Below are 24284 nucleotides of genomic sequence, written 5' to 3' on the forward strand. Positions count from 1 at the left end.
AATGCAGTGGGTTGCCTTGAGTTTTTACGTTTTCGCAACAATTTTTTTTTTAACAGTGTATTCCCATCAATAGACAGGATACAGTTTTGAAGCAACTGGATATTTGACCATATTTAGACACTGGAAGCTACACTGTTGGAATGTGCACTTGGAATGTGTTGAAGTCTATATATAAAAGGCGCCTTGACATTACCTTGTAGAGACACATTATTAATTTTTGGCTATGTTTTGTGCCATTTTTACAGGGAAAAAAAACCTTGGGGACGTATTTTCTTTCCTCCTAGAATTATGAGCAAAAGAGTCTTTCAGTCTGCTTCACGAGACAGAACAAGTCACTTGGATGAGCAACGGAAGGTTTCTCGCACTGAAAACTTCCAGATCAACAAAACCAACTTTTTGGGGATTTCCTCACCTGGAAGATTGAACATGTAGTCAGTTTATCCCAATAACAAAACCCCAAATCTCTGCAGGGTAGATAACACTGGTGATAGGAGAGAATACAATACTGTATATTCTAAATGACTCTTCTTTTAGGATCAGTACCGATGTTTTTTTCTGTTTTGAGAAGACCAAATGACAATGTTAATTCATTCAACTTCTACTTTATTTATTGATGAACTGATGAAAGATGAATTTTAAAACTTGGGGAATAATGAATCACAATAGCAACTGGAGTAAAAGACAACTAAATGAAGAGATTACAAATAAAAGTAAATAAATAAGGTTACTTGGAATGTTTACCCTCAGAGCAGTGCTGCCAGTGTCATGACATGATTAAAGGAGTGCTTGTGGGTTATTTTATTGTTTTCTGTAAATGGCTGCTGTGGGGCGGGTCTTCACCCTCAGCAGCTCTGGGACTGGTCGATTGCTACCCTGGTAAAAGTCCAGCCCTGTGAGCCACTCAACGTCCCTGACCCGTGCCTGGTGGAACCACATGTGATCTTCAACCCACTGAGATTCTGCTTCTGTACTCTGTAGAAGTAAAATGGCAAAACAATTAAAATCATAACTTTGTATGGATGCCATTCACCATGTTTATGAACAGTGTAACTGTTTTGAATATTGTTTGCGGTAGTTGTGTACCAACTGTATCAACACAGTGTCTTTGCAGCCATACAAGCTGTCGATTAAAGCTTAGTGAGCCGTGATGACGATGGACATCTTTGACAACAATACCTTATATGTTCATTAATTTATTATGGTAATCCATCAACACTATTTTACTGTATTGAATTAAAAGAAAGTACTTAGTACTTTCAAGCTATTCAGAGGGTTGAGGGCTTTGGACACTTCTGGGTTCTTTCATTCATCAGTCAGTCATTCTTTGTTGCCAACAATCTTAGAGTAGGGTTCTGTGTTCATAGTCCATAGCTAGTGGGCTTTCAAAATAACTCAACATAAATCGAATGAATATGACTTGTCAGTAAAAAGTACATTTACACAACTTGGGAGCATTTCTGCCAGTAAAACAAACAAATTGTTTCTATTATCTTTGGGAGATAAAAGCTTGTAACACATCATGTTACTCCATCACAAAATCACTCACTCCTCTGAGGCACAAGACCTGCTTGAACTCATATTAGCCAGCTAGCAGAGAGCTAGCTATGCTAGCTAACTAGCATAAAGGAATATTTAAGCCAGTTCTTGATATTGAGCTGATTTCGGACTCTGAACAGCTGGAATCAAACATCTTTCAGGTGTTTGTTCTTGTTTCTTCTTTTAGTATATTTGATTAATGTGAGCTACTTCCTGCTTCCCTTTCGCCTCAAGGGGTCACCTCAGAAGGTAGAGCTGCATATTTCACTAGGCAGATTTTTACGTCGAGGCATTTTAGGCTCAAACCACCGATCTTTTGCCCGTTAGGCGAATATGTACACCACTACATTACAGTTTGTCTGACTTATGTAATCCAGTTTACCCTCTTATTCTTCTATCTTTCCTACACATGCACACGTTATGTGAAACACTGTATATGTCACACTTTACATAACAAATCCATGTACAAAACATTAAAAATATACTTATATGTGACTATATTTTAGTTTATCACAGAAACACACATTGAGTGCTATATAAAGGTTATTTTATGGAAAACAATGTGACACTTTGTCCTGTAGCAGGAAACGTGGGAGCCAACGACAGCTTGTCTGCCAACTTAGGCTGATTTTTCCTGGTATCTTGGCCAAGACTGGTAAATGTTTATAAATGGAAATGATTGAAGAAGAACGAAACAAGAAAGAAAAGGGAACTAAAAAAAACGTGACTAAGTTTCAACCAGCTGTAACCATTCACTCATCGTACCAATAAACATGAATTTTATTGCCATAGCAAAGTGTTATCACTATATGGGAACAGAAGACAATGGAGCCTTCTGAATGGGTTGGGTGAGATAGAGTAGACTATCTTTAGGAGTCAGTTTCACATTGAGCAATACAAACAGTTTCAGTCATTTTTCAGGCTGTGGTTGCTTAAAGTGGGTATTGTTTTATCTTTGAAAAACAATGGCATTAGGCCACTTACTTTGCAACTTTCCAGGTTGTCAGCTCTGTGAGGCAGGAGAAAGGACACAGTCTGCAGCTCGCTGTCACAGGAAGTCACGCTTTGAGCAGAGTCTCTGCAGCTGGTCAACACAATAAAGTAGTGTGTGGGGATGGAGATGTTTGTATCAGGAAGAAACCTAGAGTCCCACAGAAATTCACACAGTCATTATCAAGCTGATTTTATAACAACAGTCACTGTTGATCTATGCAGTGTGAGACAGAAGAGCTCTGTTGTGGCGGTCACACAGGATTACCGAATTGCATTTAAATTACGGTTGAAATCTTGGTCTCAGATACAAGCCTGAGCTATGAACAAAAAACACAAAATCCTACTGCAGAACAAGTAGATGATGCCACTTCATGAAAACCTATTAGGTCGTCAGACGCTTACTGTGTGTAGTCCACTGCAAAATACGCTATGTTTGGAGTTTTATCCTAAGTTACCTAAGGTTTTATCTCCTTTAACCTATTTTCCATAAGCAAGGAAAGAAACATTGTTTGAAGAAACATTTTCCCAGCTTCTGACTTACTACCAGCGTGTTATCAATGCCAAGGATCAGTTAACCGACAGAGCAGAGGCTCTGCTCTGTGGTTTCCTTATCAAGCCGTCTTTTTTACATCCATCCTACATGGTGTCGGAGACAAGTCTGTATTTTGTGGTGTCACACTTCTCCACAAGATCACATCACCACATGGTGATTGTCAGGCCTCCTTTGTTACCTGCTTATATTAGTGCTCTTCAGTCTCTAACTGATATTGTCTCTGACCTCTCCAGTTGCGAGTATGGATTTCATCTTGGAACCCTGCTTGTGTGGAACTCATCTAACCGGAGGACCGTGGGATCATCTGGCTGCTATTACCAGCTCCGGTGTGTTTTCCTTGGAAGGAAAGGACTTATTTGTTCACTTCTTAATTGCAGATTCTCTATCTGGATTCCCATTTGGAAATTCACATTCCTCCAAAGTTTTTCCGTGTGCTTCCAACAAATAAGACTGTTGCAGTCAAGAACAACAATCACTGATTCTTCTCACATGGACCTCAGTTAACAGTATCGCTCTTCACTGGCAGAGCTGATGGTTGTCTCCCTCTGTTGAAACCACTCATCCCTTTCAGTTACTACTTGCTTTTGCCTGCCTTTCAATTAACACGTAAACATTGGTAAAAGTTGCTGGAGCCTATTTTTTGAGTCTGCAAGGGAAATTACTGTGTCACAGCATCACCACTGTAAAATACAGTTCATTCATTACCAGGTTTATCAGGTAAGACCCACGCCGAGAGCATTACAGGAACATTTAAAATATTTTATTTAAGTATCTTTGATTCCAGCTGTTCAGCTATTTGGAAACAAAGAAGAAAAACTAACATTGAGACTTTATTTCATTGTTATGTGACTTTAGTTTTACTGCATTTGAAACATCCATCCATCCATCTTCATCCGCTTTATCCGGGGCCAGGTCGCGGGGGCAGCAGCCTAAGCAGAGAAGCCCAGACCTCCCTCCCCCCAGCCACCTCCTCCAGCTTATCCGGGGGAACACCAAATCATTCCCAGGCCAGTCGAGAGATATAATCTCTCCAGCGTGTCCTGGGTCTGCCCCGGGGCCTCCTCCCGGTGGGACATGCCCGGAACACCTCACCCAGGAGGCGCCCCGGAGGCATCCTTGTCAGATGCCCGAACCACCTCAGCTGGCTCCTTTCGATGTGGAGGAGCAGCGGCTCTACTCTGAGCCCCTCCCGGATGGCCGAACTTCTCACCCTATCTCTAAGGGAGAGGCCAGCCACCCTTCGGAGGAAGCTCATTTCCGCCGCTTGTATCCGCGATCTCGTTCCTTCGGTCACTACCCACAGCTCGTGGCCATAGGTGAGGGTAGGGACGTAGATCGACCGGTAAATTGAGAGCTTCACTTTTACACTCAGCTCCCTCTTCACCACGACGGACCTGTGCAGCGTCCGCATCACTGCAGCCGCAGCACCAATCCGTCTGTCGATCTCCGGCTCCCTTCTCCCATCACTCGCCAACAAGACCCCGAGATACTTGAACTCCTCCACTTGGGGCAGGAACTCATCCCCGACCCGGAGTGGGCACTCCACCCTTTTCCGGCTGAGAACCATGGCCTCAGATTTGGAGGTGCTGATCCTCATTCCCGCTGCTTCACACTTGGCTGCAAACCGTTCCAAGGTGAGCTGGAGGCCATCACCTGATGAAGCCAACAGAACCACATAGTCTACAATGCCACCAAAGGGGGATGGACAACTTCGACAAAGTCACAGGGTCCTACAGCACCAATCGAATGACTGCACGCCAGCCATTGGTCATCTTTTACAACATGATTCATGTATCTGCCTACAACGCATTTGTCATTTGGACGGAGAGCTTTCCTGAGTGGAACGTGTCAAAGCTGTAAAAGAGGCGCATCTTCCTCGAGGAGCTGGGGAAGGCGCTTGTGGTACCACATATACAACGGAGGCAGCACACACCAAGGACCCCAGCTGCTGCAGCTACAGTGAGGGAGATCCAGGAGAGGACTTTACCTAGTACACCAGTGCGTGAGGTAAGTATGTGTGTGTGTGTCTGTGTGAGAGTATGTTTCGTGTGTCTTGGGATCAGCAAAAAACATAGTAGTCACCGTCCTCTTCTTTCTAGGTCTATGCTGGGCGGAAGAGAAGGAGGTGACAGGTCTGCAAACCATCTGATGATGTCAAGACAAGCATGACCTGTAAAAATGTGCAAAATTCATTTGCACAAAACACTCTGTGACAACATGTCCCTCATGTGCTGTGTAGACACATACACAAAAATGAATAGGTGGAAATGAACCAGGTGCATTTCTGGTTGTAAAGATTGCATAGTGTGTACTATCACAACATGTGACTACAAGTCACTTGTGTGCTGTGGAGACTCACAGACACACACACACACATTGTGTTCATATTGCTAATCTCTTATTTAGTTCCTTTCTAGATCAAAAACAGCGCTATAATAACGTTTAGTTTCAATACAAATTGTCATGTTTGTGCTGTGGCAGGCAGAACGTAGGACCCAAACGCACGACTTGGAACGCAGAGGGATGAACTAAAAGAGGCAGCTTTTATTGAACTGTGAAAACTCGGACGCCAAAATACAGGAAACAGAGCATAACAACTGGAAACTAAACTTGGAAACAGAGAACAAGGAACTAAGAAGCTAGAGCCGAAGAGTTTAACAAGTTCCAGTATAATCCAGGAACATGGAGGAGACACACAGCACAGACAACACAGGACTTACATACACAAGCACCACTACTGATTAGGAATGGATGGTGTGGATTAGCACAAGGCCAGTTGGTTTCTGTCTTTTTCCTAAGAAGCATTAAGCTATTTGCCTTCCATTCAGTTCAATCACAACTCAGTCTATATTGATGGAATTTTCTGATAAAAGAAGGATAAATAATTTTTAAAAATCAAGACGTGTCTTTCTGTAAAGCTCAAATGTTCAAATGAAAATATTATCATTCGACTAGAAATAAAACTTACTGCTGGATCTGATCCGGGGTGTCAAATTGTCCGTCATAGTTGTAATCAAACACTGGACCCATTACCACATTTATGCCGTTATAAATGGAGGCATATTTCTTAAGCAAAGTGTTGTGGAAGTAGTCCCAGATCTCTGAAAAAGAAGAGAAGATAGAGAACTGAACCGAAGGCACAAAAGGAGAAAATGTAATTTTTTCTTAGTCTCGGTCGTTGTGAGATTTTCTTTTGTTTTTGTTTTTTGTTTATTGGTTTGTTTTTGGATGACTTATGTCTTTGTTTTGGGGTTGGTTTTTTTTGCAATATTTAAAGATTGCTATTTTCCTTTGTCATTATTACTTCCTCCAGCAGTCAGCTTGTAATCTAAGTTAATTTACTGTGGTTACATTCTAGATGTATCCAAGGGTCTTGGTTTTATGTAATATATATTTATCCTGTTTTGTTACCTCAGCCGTATGTTTGTGTCTGCAGTGTTGGGAAGGTTAGCACTACAGATTACAGAATACATGCCCCAAAATGTATTTTGTAACGTATTCTGTTACGTTACTCTGATTGAATAACGTAACGGATTACGTTACAAAATACATTTCGTAACGTAACGTATTGTGAATACTTTGGATTACTTAATATATTATCAAGCTTTTTTTCTCCATACCAATACCAACTAGCTGTTTCAATCTTAATATAAATGAGTAACAGTAGGTGGACATTAGGTAAGGCTGCACTTTTTGCAGCGATCTCGTATAGAAAACTATTCCGTGCGTATAGAAAACAGGTCCGCGGCTCCGAACCGTAGTAAAGGGACCTCTGGCTAATACGTCGGGTTCATGTAGCTGAAAACTAGCTTTACTTTGTTGTCTGGGTCAACTTTGCTAGCGAGAGACAGAGAGAGGCGTTGAAAGGCTCCAACAGAACTCATTGTTTCGGAGGAAAACAGGAACACAGTGTGCAGTCGAGTCTTAATAGCTTACTTACAGCTGGGCTCGTCAGGCACTCTGTTTGGCTGCAGTGGTTATTATTATATTTACATGCTTCCAGCTCCCGTTTCTACTCGGTGACAACTCGCACTTTTCCGCTCTCCTTTCTCTCCCTCCCTCGCTCACAGACACATAACGGGTATGGCAGTCCATTCCCCCTGCAGCACGGACTACACTGCCCACGAGGCTACATTTAGGGCCTGTAACACTCTGCCTATTGCCTTCATATTAAATCATTTTTTGAATCATTTTTAAAAATATTTCTTCACGTCATTAGTAGAGGTGACATTGGTGCAAGATTGAGCCCCAGGCATTAAAGCCTCTTAATGCGTGTTTTGTTTGGGTTTCCACCAGCGTGGAATTACCAAAACTAGAGAGGACAACAGGAAAATACCGCCGTGTAATCCATTTATTTCAACAAAGTAACTGTATTCTGAATACCACCTTTTTAAATGGTAACTGTAACTGAATACAGTTACTCATATTTTAAATACATAACTGCGGTACATGTATTCCATTACTCCCCAACACTGTGTGTCTGTCTGTTCTCTCTGCGTGCTGTCTTCATGTCTTTGTGTCAAGTTTGTGTTTTGGTGTTCTGTTTCCTCCTTGTAACTTGCGCGTTTGTTCGTTTGTCTTATCGTCTGTAATGATCCCCAGCTGTGAACCCGTACAGTCTATACTCTGTTTGTCTGTCCTCTTAGAAGATTTTTATTGATTTCCAGGACTTCATGTGCAGCTACACAAGATCTCGTTAAAGGCTGAATAAAAATAATTGTTTCTTTCGTGCTGTCTATGAGGCAGAAGAGATTAAAGCAGAGACTTTGGTTTCCGACTCCAGAGACTTAAAAGACTCTGTTTTTTGTTCCTGAGACAAGAGGGAGGTTTTGGAGACTGAGATGAACAATAACAAAACTATCAGAGCGCTGTGTCTTGCAGACCCCAAATCAAACATTGTCCGGTGTCCCAGAGATGGCCCGTGATAAAATGCTTTCTGACTGTTCTGTTGCCTGAGTCAGAACAGCGGCACTCTGTCTTCCACGCTGCTGCCTCAACCTGAGCCAGAGGGTCCTTAGAAGATTTTGTCTGTGAAGGTTCTCAGTCATCCAGGTCATCGTAGTCAAAGGAGTTTGCAAAGAAAAGCGTCTGGACTTCTTTGAGTTGCTTGAAGACGTTTCACCTCTCATCCGAGAAGCTTCTTCAGTTCTAAGGTCAGATGGCCGAGAGTCCCAGATTTAAACCCAGTGGGAGTATCCCCCCAAGGAGGGACAAAGGACCCCCTGGTGATCCTCTAATCACATGCGCCAAGGTGTGAAAGCGGGTGTGGGACCTAATCCCAGCAAGCGTAGAAGGCGACGGAGGGAGAGAAAGCAGAAGAGGGGATGCCGGTCGGGCTCAGATGCTAGGCTACGCAAACAACCACACCGGCCAGCACTTCCGAGCCTTTTCCTGTCGAACGCCAGATCTATCACCGACAAATTAGACGAATTGGAGCTACAGATAGCCACCACGAGCTTTGCACGTAACTGCAGCATTATTCTTATTACGGAGTCGTGGCTTCACCCGCTGATTCCCGACGCTGCAGTTGAGTTAGCAGGCCGCACGCTACACCGGCACGACAGAAACAGCAACTCAGGTAAAAGCAGAGGAGGGGGGCTATGTGTTTACGTGCATAACGAGTGGTGTTGTAACAGCAGGATCATTCACACACACTGTTCTCCTGATCTGGAGGTTCTGGCAGTCTCGTGCAGACCTTTTTACATCCCGAGGGAGTTTACTGTAGTTATTGTGATAGCTGTTTACATACCGCCGGATGCGAACGTTGGCACGGCTCTCAGCCTCTTGCTTAACACCATTAACAAACAACAGCTTGCCCACCCCGATGGGGTTTTTATTGTCGCCGGCGACTTTAACAAAGCGTGCCTAAAGACTGTGCTTCCTAAATTTGTCCAGTTTGTGGACTTTGCTACAAGAGGTGAACACACTTTGGATCGTGTCTATTCAAACATCAGGCATGCTTTCAGAGCGACACCCCTCCCCCACCTGGCTGGATCTGACCACCTCTGCATGTCCCTCACCCCACCTACACCCCCTGCTGAGAAAAACAAAGCCCCAGACAAAGACAATAAAAACCTGGCCTGAAGGAGCCCTCTCTCAACTGCAGGACTGCTTCTCATCTACTGTATGGGATTTACTCTCCAGCCACAACCTCCAGGAGTACACGGACACTGTACTCTCCTACATCAGGAACTGTGTTGATAATGTCACCATCAACAAAAGGGTCAGGGTGTTTCCAAATCAAAAACCCTGGATGAATAGCGAAGTGCAATCCCTCCTAAAAAGCCGCAACACTGCCTTCAAGTCAGGGGACAGGGCTGCGTACAGGGCGGCCAGGGCAGACCTGAGTAGAGGCATCAGGAAAGCTAAGGCTGCCTATAGGAGGAGGATTGAAGATCACTTTGCTGACAATGACCCCAGAAAAATGTGGCAGGGGATTAATCACATTACCAACTACAGAAGCAATAACCAGGCGACATCTAGGATTGATGCCTCGCTGGCTGAGGATCTAAATCGTTTCTTCGCCCGCTTTGAGACGACCAGACCCTCAGCTGTCACACCACTTCCACCCGCCCCCAGCACCGGCACACTAACACTTAGGGAGCATCAAGTGAGGTGTGCTCTAAGGTCAGTGAATCCCAGGAAGGCGGCAGGTCCTGATGGAATACGTGGAAAGGTTCTCAGAGCATGTGCTGACGAACTGACCGGAGTCTTCACTAAAATCTTCAACCTTTCTTTGTCATTAAACACCGTCCCGCCCTGCCTCAAAACCTCCACCATCATCCCCATCGCCAAAAAGACAGCTGTGGTCAGCCCAAATGATTACAGGCCTGTTGCACTTACACCTGTAGTGATGAAGTGCTTTGAGAGACTGGTCTGTCAGCACATCAGGGCCAGTCTGCCTCCCACGTTGGACCCCCACCAATTTGCCTACAGGACAAATCGATCCACCGAGGACGCTATCACCATAGCGCTCCACACTGCGCTGAGTCACCTGGAGTACAGAGGAAGCTATGTGAGAATGCTGTTCCTGGACTTCAGCTCAGCATTCAATCACATCATCCCGGAGATCCTGGTCCAGAAACTGTCTCACCTGGGACTCTCCACCCCCATCTGCCTCTGGATTAAGGACTTCCTGACAAATAGACCTCAGTCTGTCAGACTCGGCCCCCACCTGTCCAGCACCATCACACTCAGCACCGGGTCTCCACAAGGATGTGTTCTGAGTCCCCTCCTGTTTACGCTCTACACATCCGACTGCTCCCCTACCCATCTCTCAAACACCATCTTAAAGTTTGCGGATGACACCACCGTGGTTGGACTCATCTCAAGGGGGGATGAGTCGGACTACAGAGATGAGGTCAACAGACTGACTGAGTGGTGTTCAGTTAATAACCTCCAACTGAACACCACGAAAACTAAAGAACTTATCTTCGACTTCAGGAAGGGCAGAGCAGACCCGGCCCCACTGTACATTCACGGGAGCTGTGTGGAGAGGGTACACTCCATGAGGTTTCTGGGCGTGCAGATCTCTGATGATCTCTCCTGGACTGCAAATACCACGGCGGTGGTAAAAAAGGCCCAGCAGCGTCTCCACTTTCTGAGAGTGCTCAGGAGGAACAACCTGGAGGAGAGGCTGCTGGTGACATTCTACAGAGCCACCATAGAGAGCATCCTAACGTACGGCATAACAACATGGTATGCAGGGTGCTCAGTTGCAGACAGGAAAGCACTGCAGAGGGTCATCAACACAGCCCAGAAGATCACTGGCTGCTCTCTGCCCAGCCTGGAGGTCATTGCAAACTCTCGGTACCTCAGCAGAGCTGGCAATATCATCAAGGACCATTCTCACCCCAGCAATCAAGTGTTTGAACTATTACCGTCAGGCCGACGATACAGGTCACATAAAACCAGGACAAACAGATTCCGGGATAGCTTCTTTCCCAGAGCTATCACCGTAGTAAATAAGCATAAAAACAATTGAAACTGCTTAGCTACACCATACTGTCACCGTCATTTATTATGCTGCTATCCATACTGTCATTATATTAATGCTGCTATCCTGTATATATTGTACTTACTATTGTTTGTTTTAATGTACCTTTTATATTCTACATTTATATTTATTATTGTATTTTTGCACCAAGGGAGTGGCACTCCAATTTCGTTGTACCCTGTACAATGACAATAAAGGCTATTCTATTCTATTCTATTCTAATCAGCCGGGGTTTCGGGTGAGCTCATTGTGAAACCTGGCCCCACCTTGTCATGTGAATTCCTGAGGTCAGATGGCCCAGGATGTGAGTGGGCGTTAAGGCGTCTGGGGAGGGAACTCAAACCTGGATTATAGATGGCAGACAGTTGGTGTCGTAAACCACCGCCTCTGTTCAAAGATGGTCGCTCACAGTGGACATAGATGGCCTCTTTCACTCCTCTTTCAAACCATCTGTCCTCTCTGTCCAATATGTGAACATTGGCATCCTCGAAAGAGTGACCTTTGACCTTTAGATGCAGATGGACTGCTGAGTCTTGTCCCGTGGAGGTGGCTCTTCTATGTTGTGCCATGCGCTTGTGAAGTGGCTGTTTGGTCTCTCCAATGTAGAGGTCCGGGCATTCCTCACTGCACTGTACAGCATACACCACGTTGTTCAGTCTGTGTTTTGGAGTTTTGTCTTTCGGGTGAACCAGTTTGTGTCTGAGTGTGTTGCTGGGTCTGAAGTACACTGGGATGTCGTGCTTGGAGAAAACTCTCCTGAGTTTCTCTGATACACCGGCTACATAGGGGATGACAACGTTGTTGCGTCTGTCTTTCTTATCCTCCCTCGCTGGTGTCTGATCTTCTTTTCTGTGCCTCTTTGCTGACTTTATGAACGCCCAGTTAGGATAACCACATGTTTTCAGTGCTTCCTTTACATGTGTGTGTTCCTTCTTTTTCCCTTCAGGCTTAGAGGGAACAAGTTCTGCCCGGTGGTGTAGGGTCCTAATTACTCCAAGTTTGTGTTCCAGAGGGTGATGGGAGTCAAAGAGGAGGTACTGGTCCGTGTGTGTGGGCTTCCGGTAAACTTCAATGTTGAGGTTGCCATTCTCTTCAATGTGCACAGCACAGTCCAGGAAAGGCAAACAGTTATCCTTTGTGTCTTCCCTGGTGAACTTGATGTTTTTATCCACAGCGTTAATGTGCACAGTGAAGGATTCCACTTCTTGTGTCTTGATTTTGACCCAGGTGTCGTCTACATATCTGTACCAGTGGCTGGGTACTCTCCCTTTAAAAGAGCCAAGAGCCTTTCTTTCCACTTCCTCCATGTAAAGGTTGGCTACAATAGGTGACACAGGGGAGCCCATGGCACAGCCATGTTTTTGTCTGTAGAAGCCTTCGTTGTATTTGAAGTATGTGGTGGTGAGGCAGAGGTCTAACAGTGTGCAGATGTGATCGGGTGTGAAGTTGGTCCTGTCTTCCAAGGAGCTGTCTTCTTGTAGTCGTTTTCTGACAGTCTCCACTGCCTCCGTGGTGGGTATGCAAGTGAAGAGAGAGACTACATCAAAGGACACCATGGTTTCATCTGGATCCAGGGTAAGTTTCTGGACCTTGTCGGTGAAGTCGGTGGAGTTCTTGATGTGGTGTGGGGTGTTCCCCACGAGAGGTGCCAGGATGGTAGCAAGGTGTTTCACAATGTTATAAGTGGCTGAGTTTATGCTACTGACTATGGGTCTGAGTGGGACCCCTTCCTTGTGGATCTTAGGAAGTCCATAAATGCAGGGTATGGCATCCCCTGGATAAAGGCGGTGATATTTGAGGCGGTCAATGATTTTGTCCTTTTCAAGGTCTTGAAGGCAAGCTATAACTTTCTTTTTGTAGCTGCTTGTAGGGTCTCGTTTTAAAGCTTCGTAGGTGTTGTTGTCACTGAGGAGAGTAGTGGACAAGGCTCAGCGGGCCCAACACTCTCAAGGAAAAGAAAGACAACGCAGGAAATTTCACACCTTGCTTTCAAAAACCCACACTCCTCAGTCTGAAACCTCACAACTCAGAGAAGAACACACACCTGAAGACAGTCGGGAGAAATGGGTAAAGAACTTTTCAGACCGGAATCTCACTGACCCTGAAAAGAAGGTTTTAGCCAAAGGACTCAATTTCGCCATTTCTCCGCAACAGTTGCCCATAGTGGACCTCATCACAGCCACAGAAACCGCCATACGGATTAATAAATTATCACAGACCGAAGCAGAGCAAATCAGGATGAAAGTCTCAGCCACCCTCTCCAGTGCCAAAGTCCCTCCGTCTAACCTCACACTACAAGAAAAGAAGGCCGTCGCTTCCCTGAGCAAAGACCACAACATCACTATATTACCAGCGGATAAGGGAAGGTGCACTGTGGTCCTAAACACAACAGATTACCACACAAAGATCACTACTCTCCTCAGTGACAACAACACCTACGAAGCTTTAAAACGAGACCCCACAAGCAGCTACAAAAAGAAAGTTATAGCTTGCCTTCAAGACCTTGAAAAGGACAAAATCAATGACCGCCTCAAATATCACCGCCTTTATCCAGGGGATGCCATACCCTGCATTTATGGACTTCCTAAGATCCACAAGGAAGGGGTCCCACTCAGACCCATAGTCAGTAGCATAAACTCAGCCACTTATAACATTGTGAAACACCTTGCTACCATCCTGGCACCTCTCGTGGGGAACACCCCACACCACATCAAGAACTCCACCGACTTCACCGACAAGGTCCAGAAACTTACCCTGGATCCAGATGAAACCATGGTGTCCTTTGATGTAGTCTCTCTCTTCACTTGCATACCCACCACGGAAGCAGTGGAGACTGTCAGAAAACGACTACAAGAAGACAGCTCCTTGGAAGACAGGACCAACTTCACACCCGATCACATCTGCACACTGTTAGACCTCTGCCTTACCACAACATACTTCAAATACAACGAAGGCTTCTACAGACAAAAACATGGCTGTGCCATGGGCTCCCCTGTGTCACCTATTGTAGCCAACCTTTACATGGAGGAAGTGGAAAGAAAGGCTCTTGGCTCTTTTAAAGGGAGAGTACCCAGCCACTGGTACAGATATGTAGACGACACCTGGGTCAAAATCAAGACACAAGAAGTGGAATCCTTCACTGCGCACATTAACGCTGTGGATAAAAACATCAAGTTCACCAGGGAAGACACAAAGGATAACTGTTTGCCTTTCCTGGACTGCGCTGTGCACATTGAAGAGAATGGCAACCTCAACATCGAAGTTTACCGGAAGCCCACACACACGGACCAGTACCTCCTCTTTGACTCCCATCACCCTCTGGAACACAAACTTGGAGTAATTAGGACCCTACACCACCGGGCAGAACTTGTTCCCTCTAAGCCTGAAGGGAAAAAGAAGGAACACACACATGTAAAGGAAGCACTGAAAACATGTGGTTATCCTAACTGGGCGTTCATAAAGTCAGCAAAGAGGCACAGAAAAGAAGATCAGACACCAGCGAGGGAGGATAAGAAAGACAGACGCAACAACGTTGTCATCCCCTATGTAGCCGGTGTATCAGAGAAACTCAGGAGAGTTTTCTCCAAGCACGACATCCCAGTGTACTTCAGACCCAGCAACACACTCAGACACAAACTGGTTCACCCGAAAGACAAAACTCCAAAACACAGACTGAACAACGTGGTGTATGCTGTACAGTGCAGTGAGGAATGCCCGGACCTCTACATCGGAGAGACCAAACAGCCACTTCACAAGCGCATGGCACAACATAGAAGAGCCACCTCCACGGGACAAGACTCAGCAGTCCATCTGCATCTTAAGGACAAAGGTCACTCTTTCGAGGATGCCAATGTTCACATATTGGACAGAGAGGACAGATGGTTTGAAAGAGGAGTGAAAGAGGCCATCTATGTCCACTGTGAGCGACCATCTTTGAACAGAGGCGGTGGTTTACGACACCAACTGTCTGCCATCTATAATCCAGTTTTGAGTTCCCTCCCCAGACGCCTTAACGCCCACTCACATCCTGGGCCATCTGACCTCAGGAATTCACATGACAAGGTGGGGCCAGGTTTCACAATGAGCTCACCTGAAACCCTGGCTGATTAGGTCCCACACCCGCTTTCACACCTTGGCGCATGTGATTAGAGGATCACCAGGGGGTCCTTTGTCCCTCCTTGGGGGGATACTCCCACTGGGTTTAAATCTGGGACTCTCGGCCATTTGACCTTAGAACTGAAGAAGCTTCTCGGATGAGAGGTGAAACGTCTTCAAGCAACTCAAAGAAGTCCAGACGCTTTTCTTTGCAAACTCCTTTGACCTTAGAAGATTTTGTTAACTTCCCTTCCATGTCTTTTTGATCTGCATTATTTTGCAGTAATTTCAAGTTCAGCAATAAAGTTGTTTTTTTGTTGTGTTTTTTAACTTTTGTTTCCAGATCCTGCCGTCCAACCCTGCCTGCTACACAGCCAAACATTTTCTTTATAACCCCCAATAATATTGTGCATTACAGCTTTTTCAGTAACATTTAACGTTGCACTTACTCTTAAACTCAGGGTACATTGGTACCACATTACTCATCAGTAAAGCATCATACTGCTGGTCCACCGTTGTATTAAAATCTGCAAAAACACAATAAGAAATAATTACTTTTAGACCGTAGCAGATGGTGAGAGGCAGTACCACATCATAGACATTATAAATGAGAGTGACATATAATTAAGACAGTCTTAAATAGGAATCCCTGGAGAATGTGATGCATGTAAAACAACATGAGGTTCACTACAGTTTCACACAGCTACCAATTCTCAAAAAGATGTAGGTAAGTGTTCTTAATATTTTTCTTGCCTTTCTGTAATAACATGAATTATCATGTTTACCAAATAGTGAAATCGTGATAATCTTAAGTTGTCCTGTGTACATTAGAAGTATAATATGACATTTTGGGGGAAAGACACCAATGTTTTTAAAGTGATTTTAACAGATTTGATTAGCAAGCCTACACATTCAGCACTATCCACCTTCACTCACAGCTCAGTAGAATAAAGTATACTTACAGCTGGAACCAGGCTGCATTTTGGTACTTTGCTGAATTGCACTTCACTATAGCCACCATGTTGTTGCAAGGCAGCCACATCTGCTAATGCATGTTTATGGAGGCATTTTTATTTCTCATAGATTTTCTGACTTCCTTTTGCTCCTTCTGAGTTTGCAAAATATCCTTTGTTCAAAGGAAAATTCAAACCAAGTCACTTATTCTGACTAAAAAAAACAGTTTACCCTGCAAATGTTTGAGGTTTCATGCTTCTATGATTCACCCAATGCATTTTCTCTGCCGCCATTTATTGATATTTTACAGCAGTGGTTCTCAAACTGTGGTACGTGTACCACTGGTGGTGCGTGGGCTCCCTCTAGTGGTATGCGGGAAGTCTCCCCCAATTTTTTTTAAGATTAAATACATATACTATATTCTGATTGAAGGATTTCTGAAAAGTTAAAACGTACAGCTCTGCTATCACTTTCGACATAAATGACAGGAAACTAAACAGCAGTGACGTTTGTAGGGTTACTGAAGTTGGGCTAGCTGGTATATAATGATGTGCTACATGGTGGCTAGTGACACAGCTATGTTAGCATAACATAAACACAGTGAAGCTGGAGGATGAACGCTAACTTTTTTCCACTCGATAAAAGTTAACGTGAGGGTTCCTGATGGTTAGGGACAAATGCAATCGCATGGCAGGATGCTGTAAACGGACCAAACTTCAGTCAGGAGAACAACTGAGATAATCCATCCACAATACCAGGTTAGTCATTCATGGGCTGGGCTGTAGTTACATCATAACGTTTTCAAACTGAGCTTTAAAATGAACAGTGGTAATAAGACCGAGAGAGGCCGACAGTGATCACTGACTGTTTTTAGGTATTTGTTCAGATTAAATAGAAAAAGATACAAAACATTAAAACATGTTAAAAACACAACAGCCTTAATAAACGCAGAGTAGTTTGGACCCGCAAGCAGGGTTCATCACATCATCACTTAAAGACCGGATAACCCACCTGCTGTGAATGTTTTAATGCAGTACAGTTGTTATTATTATCCCATGTCACATCCTGTTTATGACAGTTAAAATAAATAACATCCAAGATTCATTCAACATTCAGAAAACTGTCTTGTGTAAATTGTATGTGGTATTAAATAGGCCTGTACTACTGTACTTTAATGTCCGTCATAAGGGTGGTACTTCAAGAACCATATATTTTGCGAAAAGTTTGAGAACCACTGTTTTACAGAATTCAATGCTTCTGGCTCTGGAAATGGATAACTCATGTAGTTTCCACTGAAGCCACTGTCTGTTTTTTTTTCTGTCTATCTGTGAAGGTCACATTGACCTAACTAATGTTTGTGGACTGTGTTCTTGGGCCAATTAGAACAAAACAATAAAGCTAAATAGTTCCATGTCATTGTTTCAGCTCCTTTTGTTATCACTTTTAATAAAGTTTGTTGGCATTTTGAGTTTTTGCTGTATTGTAAATAGTTCAGTCTCCTGAAGAATGACAGCTCTGCATTCACTTTGACTGCTTACCTCCATGCAACCAAAGTCTGGGCAAAGGAGAGGAAAAGGAGTCTAAACATATTGCAAACTCTAAATGTAAAGTTTCATATTTCACTAAATATATTGGTAAAGATGTTTCTGATGCAAGTGATGCAGATCTTTTGTGCAAACATTAAGAACAAAACACACCTGATTCAGATGAAGATCTGCATCTTTCATCACTCGAATAAAACACTTATTCTATATTCTATAATAAAACAGCTATTCTCTGGCCTGCAGAGAATGATGATAAGGATGGAAGAGTCACCGTCTCTGCCATTGTTAGAGCAGTTAAACAATTATTAATTCAGTACAGGTGTGCCAAGTTGTCACGCATTGTATCAGATACTGTTTGCCTGAAATTCATGAGATAAACAATGGCCTCTTCCTGCTACACTCAGCTGGACAGAGAAGTACATCTGGTTGGTAGGTGGAAGTAAGACTAGACAAAAAATAATTTCTTTAAATTTTTGCCTGTTGCTTCATCAGCCTGTTTTCCTCCCGTTAGTGCTGGGTTCGCATGCTTTACTGGCTTCCTGTTTTGGAGCCTATGCTAGCTGTCATATCCTTCTGAGAACCAGCCTATTCATTTATGTCCTGTTTAATGGACACTTGTTTTTGGTCGACATCTTTTGACTTATTTGAGCCACCCTACCAAGTCCCGATGTACTAAATAGAAGATATCCTGGGCTCTCCATTGATATCGCATGTGTTTGGGTGGCCTCTTTAATCTCCAAAGAGGAAGGAAATCACAAAGAAGTTCAATGGGAAGATTCTTTTTTCTTTGATCCTCAGGAGGATTTGGTGAGAGGCAGCAGACTAGTGGCCCCGAGTCTGTTGCAGGGCCAACAGAGAGAAACGAACAACCATTGACACTCACATTCACACCTATGGGAAATTTCTAGTCACCAAATAACCTAACCCCACTGACTGCATGTCTTTGGACTGTGGGAGGAAGCTGGAGTACCAGGAGAGAACTCACACAAACATGGGGAGAACATGCAAACTCCACACAGAAGATTGTAAGGTGTTTCCACAGTGTGGAGAACTTTAAACCTTATCTGATGTAACCTCAATGTTGAATGTCATCAATATCAAGATTTTAACCAGTAGGCTGCAGACTGCAGTCAACTGAATTCTTTTTTCTTTAATCCCACAATTCTGTCTGTAAGCTCTGCAGTTTTACTGTTACCCCACATTAGAGCCACTTCAACTTTCTTTGAAATGGATCTAACAGATTCTCACAGGATGTCAGAATGTAATCAAACTGTTTATCAGAGCGAACGTGTGGTTTTTAGAACATAGCATTAGCTGGAATAATGTTGGCTTTCAAACAGCTGTTGTTGTCAAACCAGCTCATGTCAACCGTCTGGAGATGGGAGGGTCACATGTCTAACCTTGTAGCAATAAGTAATTCTGACAATATTCTGAATAAATAAGCATGTTTATACACGTTTTCATGTGTTAGCGACAGGTGAGTGCTGTCTCTATCCTTTGGGTTTTCCTTCCCCGATGATAAAACATAGGTCTGATGCCTCCTACCTTGAGTATGAAGGTGCATCAAGCTGTTGGAAGATGTAACTACACTATTCAGTCTACATTTATGAGTACAGTATCCTTCTTCTCTCTGTTAGATAACCTCAAAAATTACTGGGAACAACTTCACTATCTTGGACATGCAGACTGGAATCACCAACCATCTCATTAGTATTTAGCTTGTTAGGGCTCTGCCGCCTGAGCTACATTGTATCGACAACTATCTATCTATCAACTATCGTATGATCTTTGCAGCATGAAAGCACATATGAGATCACATTAATTTCCAGAAGTTTTTATGTCTTCTCTTATTTTTTATATTTAACTTGACCACGTGTATAATCAATGTGTTACTGGTGTAACAGCAGAGTAAACGATCATTGGACACTGCAGATTTATTATCCACTTCCAATAAAAATAATAGGCTGCATCTTTTTAAGTCTGCATCTATGGACTGTAAGGCTTTTGTCAGGTTCTCCACCAACTACCCTGCACTAAAACATTTAGCATATATAACTGAAGGGATCACTGTTTAAATAAACCTACACTGCTCAAAAAATGTCATGAAATGAAAAACTTTCTAATCAGAGTGTATGAGGCCACCCCAGGACTCACTGTCAGGTTGTAAAACCTCATGGATTTCTCAGACAGTGACATTATTGTATCTGACCAATCAGTGATGGCCTAGAGTATTTCATACGTCAGTGTTTTTCCAGAATATGGGAAATTGTGTTTTTCACTACCACCTAGTCCCATACTTGCGGTCATTACATCAAAACTGTGGTAAGTTGATGAAATTATATTCAGCTCAATTCAAAGTTATTTATATAGCGCCAAGTCACAACAACAGTCGCCTCAAGGCGCTTTATATTGTAAGGTAGACCCTACAATATTACATACAGAGAAAAACCCAACAATAATATAACCCCTATGAGCAAGCACGTTGGCGACATTGTGAAGGAAAAACTCCCTGTAATACCTACAGCATGTTCTAATCGCTCTAATAGGATATTATGATCAACAGTATCGAACGCTGCACTGAGGTCTAGCAGGACAAGCACAGAGATGAGTCCACTGTCAGAGGCCATAAGAAGATCATTTGTAACCTTCACTAAAGCTGTTTCTGTGCTGTGATGAGCTCTGAAACCTGACTGAAACTCTTCAAATAAGCCATTCCTCTGCAGATGATCTGTTAGCTGTTTGACAACTACTCTTTCAAGGATGTTTGATATGAAAGGAAGGTTGGAGATTGGCCTATAATTAGCTAAGACTGCTGGGTCTAGAGATGCTTTTTAAGTAAAGGTTTAACTACAGCCACCTTGAAGGCCTGTGGTACATAGCCGATTATTAGAGATAGGTTGATCATATTTAAGCAGTCCCTGCTCAAAGACAGTTTGTTTCACTGTCTTTGAGCAGTTTTGTAGGAATGGGGTCTAAAAGACACGTTGATGGTTTGTATAGTTCAGCAGTTGTTTTAAATGCTGAGATGAATATTGTTTGTGTTGGATTTCTAGAAATGAGTGAAATTTGTTGCATAAAAATGGTGCTTATATATCCAGTTCACCTAAAAACTGTAGAGCAACTAAAAGTAAGTAAATTTTTAGACATGCAGCAAATGCATCTAGTGAGATCTACTTGTGTTATTTCTAAAAAGTACACATTATCATAAATGTAGCACAAACATAGGAAACAGTATATTGCCACAGTTTTCTGTATCACTATACAGTAATTCAGTTTAAACCATTTCTAGACATTTTCAGACTAGAAATTGTAAAATGTGTTGATTTGTTTGTTTTAAATCTCTAACCCTCAGAAAGCCTCTCTTTTTTGGTCCTATTCCTGCCAGGCACACAGCCGATCCTGATAACTCCGCTCTTTTATGGAATGCAGCCAATCAAGTGCCATGCCGCAGAATAGCACAACTTGTATAACGTGCGTACACATGCTCAGTTTGATGGATTAACTTAGATGAACTTAAATATTTGATGACAAGTATAAATGTTTACCCGCATTATCTTATTGGACATCATCACCATGTTACAGTAGCTTAGCTAAGTAACATGAGCACTGTAAGTACAAAGGGCTACACTTTAATATATGTATTATATTTGCGCCAGTGTCAGAAATGTAACAGTGTCAGTAACAGTTCATAAATGTTTTTTTAAGTTTGTGTTTTCCCTATATTTTTAATATACTTCTAATATGTACACACTTACAAAAATGTAAGCCCTAAATGGGCCAAGAACCATATATGGTGCCTTCATGAAATGAAAAATTTAGAAAAAGTCACACAGGTAAAGTGCTGCTCCCATAATAATTTAGAATTTGCATGTATTTTAATGAGTGCCCTATAAATGCTTAACTTGTGTATTCCACAGTTGCTTTCTTTCATCTGCACATCGCAGTCTACGGTGACACATTTCTCACTCACACGTGATAATAGCATTAAAATGGTCTATAGACTTCATTGTTGTTGGTTCCAGTCATCACTCACGGTGAGCACTGTGTCAGCCTTTCCAGGAACCCCAGGATCCCAGGTGATTTCCAAGAGATTCCAGGATCCCCCGAATATAAAGCGCCTTGAGGCGACTTCTGTTGTGATTTGGCGCTATATAAATAAAATTGAATTGAATTGAATTGAATTGAATTCTTAAACCTTGAGTTAATCAACTCAAGTTTTATGGTTAGACTCAGACTTTGTTGAACCTGGTTTGTAGAACAGGATCCAGATGCTAATGTTGCTTCCATAGTTAGACATGCTCTTACAAAAAAGTATTGTATTGAGTATTGCTATCAGGATTACGTGCCTGGATCCGTAGTGTCTCTGTCCAAACACTGACTCACTCTTGATCTCAGTGTTTGTTCGATCATCGTGTCCAAGTTTAGATGAGTTTGAAAAATGGTCTATAGACACATTTGTGGGGAACTAAGTGTAGGGGAGTGTGGGAAAGTGAGTGTAACTGCTACGGGAATGCCCATCTTATTATAGATCCATGAGGAAACGTTCAGACAGAACATCACTGTGGTAGTGACTTTGCGTGTACTCATGTGGTCCCTCAACACTGACTCCAGGTTGACTGAAGGTCAGTTAGTGTGGTCGTTTGTCAGTTTGGATTTTTGTGAGGCTAGATACGTACTGGGTGGGTACAAGAAGGCTGAACGCAGGTTTCCAGCAGCAGTGTACTGATCACATCTGGGACTCTGAGATGCTGAAATTCTCGCATCTGCCCGCAAACAATCTGGTGTGACTGGAGGCAATGGGTCCAGGTTATTCTACAAGAATATGAAACATGCTTTAGTCATTTCAATTACAATTTCATTTCAAACAATAATTTTTAACAGTCATTTTTAAATATTTCTGCCAAAGGAAAAATAAAACTCATATCTGAAAACTGGTTATCACACACACTTTGCTGCTTCAGTCTTTTATAGCAAATCCAGCACAGGGAGTACAACCACAAAGTGACCCACAAACTTCATCCTCACTGCATTTCTACTGTTGTTTCATCACTCATCACTTTTAAGGTGATGATTTTCACTGTTTAATTTTCTATTTACATTATACATTTTGTATTGTTTCTATAGTGTATAATTTTGTAGCAGTCTGTATTTATATGTGAAGCCCAAAAGGCACCTCTGCATCTGTTATTGATTACAATTACTGCAGTGATGTCGCGTTTCTTGAATATTGCATTAGTTGACTTCATATTTTAAATGCATTTAAATCTTTCAAGATGTGTCTTTGCCCTTTTTGTTTTAAGGTAAGAAATATATCCAAACAAAATAAGCAATAACACTTAAAACAATGTGATTCACACCTTATAACCTGATAGGTAAAGGCTGTGATGATTATTGCTTTCTCATTATAATTTGTCATTGAGTAATAACTAATAAATAGTTACCTGCCAAATTTTGTGTTGAGATGGTAAATACATACTTAAACTCAGATGACTTTAGAGGACTAATAGTGTGCACTTAGCACTTGTTCATAACTAACTGCTCAATAGTTCACATGTTAACAAATTAAATATTTAATTTAGGGCAGTTTCACATTTTAGAAACATCAGCTAAAATCTTAATAATCATAATTCTAAAATGGTGAGTGTTTTACTCGTAGATCCAGATTTTCATTCTACAAAAGTGAACAGATGGGAAAAAATAATCAGACACACTTCCTCTAAAACCCCCTTGTATTGAATCCAATACAAGTGCTTGCATCGGAAATTTTGAATGCTGCAAGTTCATACTTTTCTCATACTTTCACACCATCCATAATTCATATGGAAACTGCATAATTCTTATTCACTGTGAGTCAGTAAATCTCCAAAAGTTGAATCTGTTCATCTGGACGTAGCGTTTTGTGGGAGAAAAGTTTCGTCACTCATCCAAGTGACTTCTTGGATGAGTGACGAAATGTTTCTCCCATTGATAACATTTCGTCCAGATGAACAGAATCAACCTTGTGGGTTTTACTTATCTAGATGATTGAGCATGCATCAAGACGATGAGTCAGTAATTCTTTTTTGTCATATAAGATATTTCCAAATCGATGCAGTTTTATAGAGCTACTGATTATCTCTGTGTCTTCACATTACCAGAACTTTACTTTTATATCAATCTGAAGCCAAAACTTGTGATTAGGCAACTGCCCCCCCCAAAAAAAAACAAAACAAAACAAAACAAAACAACCCAAAACATTACATCCTATCACCGGTCAATGGGCTTACAGGGTTGTCGATGGTGAAGGAGCTCCACAGGGGCATCAGGGCTTTGTGGCTGTAGGCGCTGATGAATCCCTCCTGGTAGAGGATGCAATAACTTTGGTCAGGTTGAAGCATCCGAGGTCGACCAAAAAGTGCATGCTTCTTTTCTGCAGTGGATGCTGAAAAAGAAATGTCCTCTCATTTTTAGAATAATTGTCTTCATGATGTCCACACCAGTAAGGGCATTTTCATTAATATGTGTTTTTCTGTTATTATCCTTTTCCAGTCAGTTAGGGGATTTTGTTTTTGGAGAAATCAGAATTGAAATTAAGGAGCTTGGAAAGAAAAGCTCCTGGACTTCTTTAAGTCCT

At 42.6% G+C, this 24284-nt stretch overlaps 1 protein-coding gene across 1 annotated transcript in view; it reads right to left on the reverse strand.

Annotated features, from left to right (window-relative positions):
• Window positions 1-586: 586 nt before the first annotated feature.
• LOC100709923 (venom phosphodiesterase 1) overlaps window positions 587-24284 on the reverse strand; it is a 54745-nt gene continuing 31047 nt past the window's right edge. Inside the window, exons 21-26 of the mRNA XM_013266403.3 lie at window positions 23938-24092; window positions 22348-22483; window positions 15623-15700; window positions 6051-6183; window positions 2521-2677; window positions 587-972 (exon numbers count right to left, since the gene is read on the reverse strand). Of these exons, the coding sequence (XP_013121857.2) occupies window positions 799-972; window positions 2521-2677; window positions 6051-6183; window positions 15623-15700; window positions 22348-22483; window positions 23938-24092 (833 nt within the window). The 3' untranslated portion in view covers window positions 587-798. The remainder of the gene's footprint in view (window positions 973-2520; window positions 2678-6050; window positions 6184-15622; window positions 15701-22347; window positions 22484-23937; window positions 24093-24284) is intronic.

The sequence above is a fragment of the Oreochromis niloticus genome, linkage group LG22, assembly GCF_001858045.2.
Source record: "Oreochromis niloticus isolate F11D_XX linkage group LG22, O_niloticus_UMD_NMBU, whole genome shotgun sequence".
Classification (NCBI taxonomy): domain Eukaryota; kingdom Metazoa; phylum Chordata; class Actinopteri; order Cichliformes; family Cichlidae; genus Oreochromis; species Oreochromis niloticus.